General features: G+C 32.3%; 1 protein-coding gene across 1 annotated transcript in view; it reads left to right on the plus strand.

The window, feature by feature from the left end:
- LOC137647882 (G-protein coupled receptor Mth2-like) overlaps positions 1 to 6,420 on the plus strand; it is a 7,248-nt gene extending 828 nt beyond the window's left edge. Inside the window, exons 2-8 of the mRNA XM_068380839.1 lie at positions 926 to 2,087; positions 2,426 to 2,504; positions 2,801 to 2,884; positions 3,144 to 3,235; positions 3,531 to 3,750; positions 4,485 to 4,574; positions 5,060 to 6,420. Coding sequence (XP_068236940.1) covers positions 926 to 2,087; positions 2,426 to 2,504; positions 2,801 to 2,884; positions 3,144 to 3,235; positions 3,531 to 3,750; positions 4,485 to 4,574; positions 5,060 to 5,516 — 2,184 coding nt within the window. The 3' untranslated portion in view covers positions 5,517 to 6,420. The remainder of the gene's footprint in view (positions 1 to 925; positions 2,088 to 2,425; positions 2,505 to 2,800; positions 2,885 to 3,143; positions 3,236 to 3,530; positions 3,751 to 4,484; positions 4,575 to 5,059) is intronic.
- The last annotated feature ends 6,376 nt before the right edge of the window (positions 6,421 to 12,796 follow it).

Genomic DNA, 12,796 nt, shown 5'->3' on the forward strand with positions numbered 1-12,796 from the left:
AAATAAGTATGAAACTGATACAAAGACAAAATACATTTTCCATTAAATTTGAAATCTTTGCAAAGTTTAGTTTTTGGGAAAAATTCTTTTAGTCAAAGTAATGTAAAATGTAATTTAGGTTTATGAAATTCCTACTGATGTTTGTTAGTGATATCTTAAACTCTAGGGGATTCACACACACACACTTTCGAAACATGTTGGCCAATGATATACTGTATATTCATAGAGGAATGTAGAATTAAGAAATTATTTCTATTTACAATATAAAAAAAAAAATTATAAAAATTTGCCATCTATCATCATTCTTTACTAGGAAACAAGGAAGACATGATGCGCGCTCTCTCTCTCTCTCTCTCTCTCTCTCTCTCTCTCTCTCTCTCTCTCTCTCTCTCTAAACACACACACACACACACACACACACACACATATATATATATATATATATATATATATATATATATATATATATATATATATATTCAGACACAATATCGATTATGTTTTGGGGAATTGTTGTGTGTATAAGAAAGCTGATGAAGTAAGAGAGAAATACAATCGTTAGTAATGAATTAATTTACAAGGCTGTGACCAGCAAGACATTGGTGAGGCTTTACTATTACTACTAACCTTCAACCTTCATTAAAAACTATCTGAGTCGTCGTCATGACTTTTCACTGTTTAATCATTCAGTGGCATCTACTCAATCAGTTGATTTCTTCTCTTTGCACTCGATCTCTCATGACTAATTGCTCATTATTCTTCTATAAAAGAGTACGTTTTGTGGCCTTTTTCTTAATCTTTTCAGTTTTTTATTGATCTACCAGAAAAAGTAGACCATCAAGATATATGTGGATACAAATTGATATCGTACATTTTCCTCTTGACAACTTTTAGTGTAGTTACAATTATTTTTGTCCATTTTCAGGAAAATGTGTCGAGCTACAATGTGACGGTGCAAGATGTAAACTGTGATACTTCCAAACACAGTTATATGAATTTCACAAAGAATCGATTTCATATAAGACCTCGAGGTGATGTAGTTCTTCTCAAAGAAGCAGGAAAACTAGAGGGACAACGCTTCAATAACTATTGCATTTTTCACCACTTGGATGAATATGATCAGCTGACTTGGACAATGAAGGCTTGTGTGCCCATCCCTTCTGTTCCAAGGTGTTGTCCTCATGGACAGGCAATGAAGGAGGGGAAATGCCAAGCTGCAAATACTCCAGATGTGCTTAAACCTCCGATTTCTGCAAAACCTTTTTCTGATAGTATAGATTGGGACAATATTACGGGGTACCAAAGTCCACTGAAATGCGACTCTGAACATCATCCACCGATAACCATTCCTTTAGGGCAAAAACAATCACATCTTGTTTCATTAGCAGATGGTGTAGCAAATGCCTGGATACCAATAAAAGCTGACAAGAGGCGTGTATATCACAATTGTCCTGATTACTGTGTTGATGGAATCAATAATTCTGAAGGTTCTGTTGACTACTTTACAAGCTTTTGTTACAGTGATCCAATAGAAACACACAAAAAACTTTGTACTAACGAGACATGTCTTAGAAAATGTTGTAAAAATGGATATTCAATAGACAAAAATCGCTACAGCTGCGTTCAAGATCCCAATTCAACTTTTACTCCTTCTACGGACAGGGAATTAAATTATTATAATATTGTAACTGGATATCCACTATGTGCACCATTATCCAAAGTGGAGGAAAAGTTTAGTGTAGACAGAGAAGGTAATTTGATTCTCAAAGATAGAGAATTCACTTCTACTGACTTCTGTGTGGATACATTCCTAGACAATGAACAGCGACACCAAAGCGCCTTGGCATGTCTGACTGAAACTTCCCTTTGGTCAAAGGTGCGGCCATATCTCTTCCCCGTTTGTAACGTCATCTCTCTCATCTTCCTGATGATTATCATCGTTTGTCATCTGTTGGTTCCTAGATTACTCTCAAATGGAGGCCTGCACCAACTCTGTCATGTGATAGCCCTCTCCATTGCTTACGCCACTAATTTCTCTGTTAACGTGTTCCATGAAAAATTATTAGATGACGTTTGTGTCGACTTAGGTAAGATCTAATTCAAGTGAAAAGTAGAATCTTAATCAAATATAGATTCTAATTTTTTCCCTTTCTGCAAAATATAATCCAAGTAGAAATGTTTCCTTAATTTTTGTTTTTTAGTTTATAGTGTTAATATTTGAATATATTGATATATAATATAACTGGAAATTTGAAAGTTTTTACTTTATTTTCTGATACTTTATTTATGTCCACTTTCTTCACACAGTATTTTTTGGCCATTCGTTGGGATCAGTGAAGAGTATTCACTTAAAATTATCTTTATTGAACTTTAATATAGATTGTGAAGTTTACTGACTTATGACAAATAACATTTCATTTTACAGCCATTGCTTTGCAGTTCGGATTCCTTGCAACATTCTTCTGGCTGAATGTGATGTGCTTTGAGATCTGGAGGAAGATCAGGTGAGAAAATATCTGTATTGGACCTTGAGAGATATTTTCGTAATTGATTATTTAGTTATATACATTTCTTTATTAAAAAGATAAAATATTATATATGTAATCTGGAGTCTTTGATTTTAAAAGATAATGAAATATGGATGAGAAAAAGATTCCTCTGTCCAGACAACTAATACGAAATCTTAAAGGATATCAAAGGATATCAAAGGATATGAAATTTTCTTAGTGTCTGAACCAGAGATTTTAGATTATATTCGTCCATTTGATGATTCATCTATCAACTCTTGATGTCTTTCCAGGATATTGAAAAGTTATCGTCCGTGCAAGTCTTATCCAAATAAATACTACATGATGTATGGCTGGGGAATACCTTTATTGATATGGTAAGAATGAATGAAAATTTAGTTATATTTGAAGTCTTTAGTGAATCCTTTGTGGACTTTGGAGTTCATTTGTCATGACTATTAATTTGAAACAAAATTACAGATGGGTTACAGCACAAATTTCATGATTTGACAATCTTTTAATCTACAGACTTTGTTCTTTCAGTAATCTCTTCAATTGGTATTGTAAATCTTGAATAGTTTCATGTAATATTTTGAAATGAAGACATTTTTATCATGTTGTTTTTTTCCTTTTCAGTGTGACTACTATTCTAATGCAGAAAAATGCCCCTGATAATGTTTGGGGTGTGATTAAGCCCTACATTGGTGTTTCGCGATGTTGGTTCAGAGGTGAGACTAAGATTTCTTGAGAAATCGCCTTTACGGAACTTCGTAATAAATAGCATAAATCGAATCCCTCGCTTGCTTCTTTTCAAAAACAGGTTAATTCAGACTACCAGCTAGGAATTCTAGTTTCTCCAGAACCATTGATAGGAGATTATTTTCAGATTTCGTTAATCGTTGATTGAAACAATACCTAAACACACTACTGTTAAGTCTTGTGATACGTCACCGGTCAACTATAAAGACCCCTTTTGGCCTTATAGGGATTCACTACAAGGTCATCAGCTCTACTTTCTTTCAGAGGACATCGGTCACCTGATCTATTTCTACGGTCCCATCGCTGTGTTGTTCCTCTTCAACTCTGGGTTTCTCATCCTTACCTACATCAACTACAAAATAATGCTCCGGAAGTACGAGGAAGCCGCAAATGACCTGAAGGAATTAGGAGCTGGGGTCATCAGAAAGCAACGCATCAAGACTTCTTGTATGCCTTCGAGACAGATCAATGACCACGTCCACGAGTAAGACATATTGTTAACTACTTAATAGACTTGAAATATTCACATGATGGGGACTTTTTATGTTATGTTTGCTTGGTTCCTGTTAGTCACGAAGTACTCAATACTCTACTTACTTATTTTGATGGCTGCTTTTCCGGTCCCAAACAGCAGGGGAACCCCACTCTCTACAGGACCTCCACTGTCATTCTACCTTGTTCGTTCAGAGTATTTACCGTTTCATATCGTGCATTGTTCATTTACCGTTAAATCGTCACTTTTGTATAACTTTTGAAAAAAGAAAGTCTTCAGTTTCCTCTTGAAAGCCTCAACGTCTTCAATCATTCGGATGTTTCGTGGGAGCTTTTCATATAGTCTCGCGGCTGCATATTTATGTCTGTATATAAATTGTGATTTAATTTGGTTCATTTCATAGCAAATATATTTCATAGAAATATATCAGTAATTAATTGTACCTTTGTTACACTAGTTTACAGTGTTCAGTCTCGGTGTTTAGAAATAGTCGTAAATAGTTATAAAGACATTTTTGTGTGTTATGGTTTAAGATGAAAAAGTCCTGAGATTTATTGCATTACCATTGTATTAACATAACCTGAAATACTACTTTACATAATACAGGTTGATGTTGCTCTGCTATTTGCAATGCAATATGATAAATTAGTAAGGATTAATTATAGCATATATCCTTTTAAACAAGCATTAATACATCATTAAATAACTATATTCTTATTTTTCAGTTTCAACCAAAAGCTGAAAATCTTTATCCTTACGGCCACCTGTTGGGTTACAGAAATATTATCTTGGAAAATACCTCCTTTGGAAATATGGTAAGTTATGGACTCAATTGTCATTCTTTTCTTTTATTCATTTACTCTTTTCTGGAATTTGTTGCCAACTAGACAATGTAACATTCAATAATGATGAGGATTTGGACAGATTTCCGATGTCTCAAATGTGAAACATAAAAGGGGCTGCCATGATCTCTGGGAAATATTAGAAACTGAGCATCAGTAGATATCACAATTTGTGATAATTCAAGAAAAAATATAACGCTTTAGTAGAATACTTATTTCCGATCTAGTCATTCATGTAAGCTTTTCACACCAGACCGTAACAGATATCAAAACATGTAAATATTGATATTTTATAAACGTAGCTGTGTTTAATATGTTAATTATAATCTTTGATTTCTTGCTGTTTTTCAAAGGTAGTTAGTGTTCTGTGTCTTAACTTGTCATTGGTGTTTTAGATAAAATAAGTTCAGGTGGTAATGAGTCACGAAGTATTCAATTTCTCTTCCTTGTCTTTCCAGGGCCTTAACTGATACCCTCAATTCGTTGCAAGGTTTCTTCCTCTTCACAATTCTTCTGTCAAACAGCAACAAACGGAAGCATTTGAAGAAGAAGTTTCCCAGGCTATTCCTATGGCTTGAAAAATCCAACAAATTTCCAGCGAAAATGAAGAAGTGGCTGCAAAATAACGTAAATTGTACAATATTACCAACGAGTTTTCTTACTTCAAGTATCAGCAGTCAGTTCTCGAACTCATCGGTATTCAGAACAATCACCACTTCAGTCCGGTCATCCAACCCTCCCTCTTCTTCTTCTTCTTTCTATGTCCAGAGTTCTGTGTCCTTCGATATTCCTGATGATGGAGTTATTGGCCTTTCTCATTCATCTCTTCCGGGATCAGACAGTATTCAGTCCCCTCCCGATCCATCACTTCGAAGTTCCAAAAGTCCGGAGGTCACTCAAGATTCGTCTTTCTAACAGATAATAAACAAGATGAAGAGGATAAAGCCGAATGTAACTGGTTCTTCTTTGGCTTCAAATATGTTTCAGACAAAATGCAGACTTAAGTTGAAGTTAATTTTTTCTCATATTCTTTTATGAAGAGCAGTTTTATGTATTACCTGAAATATGTGACATTAAATATTACAATGCAAGACTGGGAGGACTTTTTCAAGGAAACAAAATGTAGAGTAGAAATTAAGTTCAGATATTATAAAGTGTCTGTTATTAGAAGTGCCAATAAATGTATTCTCTTTCCTTCAATTCTAAAACGTATAAAACATATTCTTGTGTATCTGAAGACTTTTGCCTGCAACATTGGTCGGACCATAATGTATTTATGCATTTTGATTTACTAAGACATTGCTGTAATGTATCACTACTTCTTATTGCCGTCACTTAAGGGATTGCAGGAAAGTGTACATTACTTATAAAGTGCCTCATTTGGCGCTAAAGTGACAGAGTATTGTATTCCATTGCTTGGCTTGTGGATTTCCTGCTTGTAAATCCACATGTGTCTTATCTGGTATTTCCATCTTCCATGAAATGTCAGACTCTTTTGGTATCACGTTAGAATCCAACGCTTAACTGAAAAAGATATCTCGTTCATTTGATAACTTTTACTTTGACACTTTTATCCTTGACAAGGAAATGCTTTGCAGATATTACTTTTTAACATTATTTTATACCTTCTATGTTTTTCACATCACGTGAACTATGTTCAGTGTTTGTATTAAATTATTTTGTTATTCAATATTTGAAAAGTGAAGTGGAGTTTATAATTTTTAGGAATCAATACCGGGAGATTATGAATAATTTATAGATGTAAATTATGCTTTCTAATTTTTCTACCTAATGCTAAGATCTCAGATAAGAGTTATCCATTTACGCTTTCAAAATGATTTATGTGTTGAGAATGTTTTTTAAATATGGATATGAATAAATTTGTTTCTTGTTTTTTTTTTTACTCTTCACTCCTTACAACATTCTGGAGCTTAATTTTTCAAATATGACGAACATCTGTGACTACATAAGATTAGAATAATTTTGTCTTTCTGATGCAACTTCAGGAAGACTTTAAATCCTCCTAGGCCTTTCTGGAGATCAAATTCTGTGAACAGTCTACCCACAGGAAGACTTTAAATCCTCCTAGGCCTTTCTGGAGATCAAATTCTGTGAACAGTCTTTCCACAGGAAGACTTTAAATCCTCCTAGGCCTTTCTGGAGATCAAATCCTGTGAACAGTCTTTCCACAGGAAGACTTTAAATCCACGTAAACCTTTTTAGCGATCACATTATGGGAAAACATAACATGTACCTAAAATAACTTGTAATTGCCATAAGATAAAACGTTCCTATCTACCCACTTCTGGAAGAATGCAACTGATGCTAAGCACACTATTATCTTTAATGAATCCCTTACAACAGACGACAGAAGGTGTGCAGCAATCATCTTCCGTCGCTGGAACCTGGAAACTCATCTTCCGTCGCTGGAACCTGGAAACTCATCTTCCGTCGCTGGAACCTGGAAATTGGTAAGGTTTTTGTTATATTGTAAATATAAACATTTATGAAAACCCTTTAGCCACTGTCATCAGTTGAAGCTTCGAGAGATATTAAGATAAAGTTAAATGTGTTCTTTGTGCACACAAACGAGGTCATGAAGAATATATACAATTCATATAATCTCAGACATTGCATTATGCATTCAAGCAATCCTATGCAATTGCATACACAATTAATACTGATAAGAAATAAATTAGATTTATCATAAATTTAAACTATATGTCAGAAAAACTTGAAGACGAACAGGATCCCAAACCTTGACAGAAAGGGAATAGAATGGAACTAGGGACCAATAATTTCGGTGATGAAACTAATAAATTTAAATATAAATAGATAAAAATAAGTGAATGAAAAGGAAAGCAACTTCCCTTCTGGTTCAGTCCTGATATCAAATCCTTGTTCATAGGATTGTCAAGGATTGTCATCGTCAAACCTTACATGCGATTTATTGTTTTCATCTTAATTTATGGTTTGTTATGATCCAGGAGATTAATTTTGGATTCATATTCAATTCAAACAAAGTCATTTTAGGATAGAGTTCTACAGCCATCATATTTGGGGAAAGGAGAAAACCGAATATAAAATCAATGTGAGGAACCTCACTAGGAAATTTTTGTCTCTCCTCACTACTCGTTGAAGGTAAAGGTCACTTGAAGTTCCTGATTCTGCTTTGTGAGTTAGTCTTGAACTTGTTCCTTGAAGCCGGATGTTAATTGACGCCATCTTCATTTAATATCCAATATTTGTATTTGTGGTCTTTAGTGAAAATATTTAACAAGATTTTGGAATCGAGAACCTAAGAATTATTTGCAGGTATATGTACATATACATACACTTACACACACACACACACACACACACACACACACATATATATATATATATATATATGTATATATATACATATATATATATATATATATATATATATATATATATATATATATATATATACATATATATATATATATATATATATATATATATATATATGTATATATATATATATATATATATATATATATATATATATATATATATATATATATAAATATATATATGTATGTGTGTGTGTGCGTGTGTGTGTGTGTGTGTGTGCGCGCGCGCGTTTATATGTATAGGATTGTGTTTGGTTCAGCGTCAATGTGAAATTGAATTCTCCTGAACACAATCTTGCCTGGATTTTCATGACTTAGACACACTCATATATATATATATATATATATATATATATATATATATATATATATATATATATATATATATATATATATATATATATAACATTTATATTAACAGGAGTAGAGAAGAGCTTTGTGGAATATTTATAAATAATTCTTCTTACAAATTGTTAATTAAGTATACATTCAATTAGTGAATTGCCAGGTCATAATCATTCTGTTTTATTTATTTAAAGCTTTAGCTATGGTCTTATAACAATATAACAAATCTCTTAGACCCCTTTCCCCCCAAGGACACGAGAATAGATCCAAGAACTCCATCCCCACCGCCCACCCCCCCTTCCTCATTCACTCAGCAAAGAATATCTCAAAGTCTTTAGAAAACAGATTTGAAAGAAGATTTAAGCCATTTTCGTTCGCATTTTTATGTTTTTATATACTGAATAAACTTAGCAATGATTAAAAAGAGAACTTTTAACGAGTGAGACATAACTAAACGTTGGGCTATGAAAGTTTGGATGCATTACTGAAACATTTGGCTTTTTTGCTGTCATGGAGTCAAACTCTGTTGGAACGTCTTATGAGAAAGTGGGAAAATTCTTCAGGTAATTACAAGCGGTTGTAAACAGAGTGATTTTCTGTTTCTTTTAATATTATTAGCCAGTGCAGTGTAATGCTGATATTCCTTCTGTGGGAAATGACGGTTGATATATGATGCATTAATTCCTAGCGAAACTGGAATTCGTTTAAAAAAACTGATGAGTGCAGGTTAGTTATAAATTTTGGTAATTTTGGTATGGCGGTTTCCACCAATAATACACAGTGTTACCAACGTTGACGTATGGTACACAGAGTTACCAACGGCATTACTAACGACAGTAATGATAGATATTTCCATACGTATTTTAAATAATTTCTCCATATAAGTTTTACTCAATATATAAAAAGTACAAAAAAGGCACAGAACCTTACAAACCCACCTAACCTAGCCTAGTAGTATGACAGGTCACAAAATAACATTTGATCTACATGGACGTTGGCAGCACTGGTTACTGCATTCTTTCATGACACAATCTTTGCAACGGCGCCTCCAAAGTTTATCCAGATATACTGTTTTGTATTTTCCTCCGGTTATTATAATTTCAAGAAGGTAATGAATAGAGAAGAAAAGGCTTGTTTTACTTATATATATCGATTCCTCAGTATGTTTTCCCCACCCAAAACCCCGAGTTCCCACTGGGGGTCCCCCATTATCGTAGGCTATAGATGTATATATATTTCTGAAACTATTCATTTGCGACGGGAACGAGTGTCATTTTCGAAGAGAGCGTAATTTTTTCTATAAGAAAAAGTAGTTGTTTTCCTATGTTACATTGCCCTGTAATACACTACAATGAAACCTATATATATATATATATATATATATATATATATATATATATATATATATATATATATATATATATATATATATATAGATAGATAGATAGATAGATATCTGTGTGTGTTTATTCTTTAAAATAAATATATCAATGAAAAGTTTACCAGTGAAAGATATACCTTAAGTATGTCTATATATTATTATTGCACTTATAGAATATATTGGAGACTATAATAACAGTTTCCTACGAAAGCTGCTAAACATTATTGAAATGTAATGAAAATGTACTAGTCAGTCAATAACTATATTCCATAGAAAAAGGTTAAGGTTAATTCTGTAATAAAGAAAATGGATAGTTGATAGGTAACGAAAGAAATTTTACTTCTCTCTAAACTTCATTACAAGATTATTCTTTCGGAATTCAAAATACATGAAAAATCTAATCAGTTGAGGAATTTAAACGCAAAAAAAAAAAAATATTCCAAATATTTATTTTCGAAGTTTATGTAACTATTAGACATCCTAAACCACATAAAATCTGATAAAATAACAAGTTACAGAAGAGGGAACGACAAAATGATTCACCTTTCTCTCTCTCTCTCTCTCTCTCTCTCTCTCTCTCTCTCTCTCTCTCTCTCTCTCTCTCTCTCTCTCTCTCTCTCTCTGAGCGTTGATAAATTAGCTAGAAATCCCAAAATCGATTAAGTAGAAGACCAATAAAAAGTACATTACTCCGTTAAGAGACTTAGAGGGTACTCCCATGAATAACTATTTGGAGAAATCTGATCTTATGAATGCATATTTCAGAACTGTATTCACTAGTGAAGAATCAATGGCCATCCCCGAAACAGCTATGAAATATGAAGGCTCACAACTAGTAAACAAAACCCTTTTTACAATGTTGAAAATTAAGATAAAGGGACTCAGTATGCGTAAGGCACCATGTCCTGATGTTATTCATGTAAGAGAGATTTTAGACCTAGGAGAAGAGATAACCTCACCCTTTTACAAAATGTTCCAAAAGACAGCTAATGAAAAAATGCCCCAAAAGATAGAAACAAGGCAATGTTCTCCAATCTAAAAGAAGGGAACCATATGAACCTCGTAACTATAGACCTGTGTCTAACTCCAGTGCGTAGCAAAAATTTTCAATCAACTATAGTAGATTCAATAGTAGAATATACATAGAGAGAATTAAAAAGTCTTTTGATAGATATCCCACATGGTTTTAGTCAAAAGAGATCCTGTGTGACAAATTCTACATGCTAAGCATTTATGGCAAAAGCAGAGAAATACCTAGACTTTCAAAAGGTTTTTAAAAAGTTCCTCATAAACAATTATTGATTAGAATTAGAGCAATAGATATCACTGGCCATCCAGAAGAATGAATTGAAGATTGGCAGACATACAGCAAACAGAGATTTGTAATCAATGGAGAAGCCTCAGGATGGGTAGCTGTTACAAGCAGAGTACCTCAAGGATCCGTCCTTGCCTTTAAATTACAAGAAATGCAAATTTATACCCATAGGCTATATTAACCCACAAACAGATTACCACAGCTGAGTAATGAAATATAAAGTGTGGACCTAGTGGAAGATCTCGGCCTTATAATTTGCAAAGATTAGAAGTTCACCAATCAGAGCATAAAACTTGAAAATAAAGTACAAAAACTAATAGTTTGATAACAAATTTCATCATCATCAGCTCCTACGCCTATTGATGCAAAAGGCTTCAATAACTAAGTGATGCATATCACACATATATATATATATATATATATATATGTATATATATATATATATATATATATATATATATATATTATATATGTGTATATATATATATATATATATATATATATATATACACACACATATATATGTATATATATATATATATATATATATATATATATATATATATATATATATACACACACATATATATGTATATATATATATATATATATATATATATATATATATACACACACACATATATATATATATATATATATATATATATATATATATACACACATACATACATACATACATACATATATATATATATATATATATATATATATATATATATATATATATATATATGTATATATATATATATGTATATATATATATATATATATATATATATATATATATATATATATATATATATATACATATATATATATATATATATATATATATATTTATATATATATATATATATATATATATATATATATATATTGGCAACATTATCGAAGGGTACATAAAAACACTTTCCTTTGGAGTTCACCACAAACATTCATTGGCACCTTCATGGTACTTGTACTATAATTCTTATGCTCACATTACAAACAGTGAACAGTGTAAAGTTGTGAATTTCTAATACTGAAATTCCAATTCTTCAGCTCCAAATCAGAAGAGGGATGGAGAAAATATGATGGTTTACGCTAGGAAAGTTATGATATAATAGAATTAAATTGAAAAATTAAAGAAACGTTTTTAGAAAAATTTTCAACAGAATTTTAGGTCTGATTATTTTATGGACATATAGGAAAATGGGCGTCTCTTAGAAATTAGCGGTAAAATCATAGAAAAACACGAGATATTCTTTCTGAGAGAGAAAAAAAAAAGCTTTTCATACAGTCAAAATGAGTTTTGAACGAATTTGAACTTTATTTCCACTGCACATAAGCCGTTCTACTATTATGGACGCCCCCCATTCCCGACAGATAATGGTTGGAATCTGGGACTTTGGGTTTGCAAAAACAGGACAAATGTGATTATTCTATACTTTCAAAATTTCTAAAAGGCCACAGAACCTAGCAAACCCACCTAACCTAACCTAGTAGTTCCTAGATCACAAACCAACCCGGACCCACCTTTCCAGGTCACAAACCTTCCATGGCCACAAACTAAAAGTAAATAAAAAATAAAAGCTTACATTATGATAAAGTAACTATACAAAAATATCCTTACATTATTATACAGTAAATCACAAATAATTCCTCACCCTATAATTGACACTGTCTCTTTTTTGCCGTAACAATCTTTACAGAAGTGTTGCAGTGGAAAATTTGCTGATCTTCCTTAAATGCTACATTAGAATTGCATTTGGGG

This window comes from Palaemon carinicauda, chromosome 1 (genome assembly GCF_036898095.1).
Source record: "Palaemon carinicauda isolate YSFRI2023 chromosome 1, ASM3689809v2, whole genome shotgun sequence".
In the NCBI taxonomy this organism is placed as follows: Eukaryota; Metazoa; Arthropoda; class Malacostraca; order Decapoda; family Palaemonidae; genus Palaemon; species Palaemon carinicauda.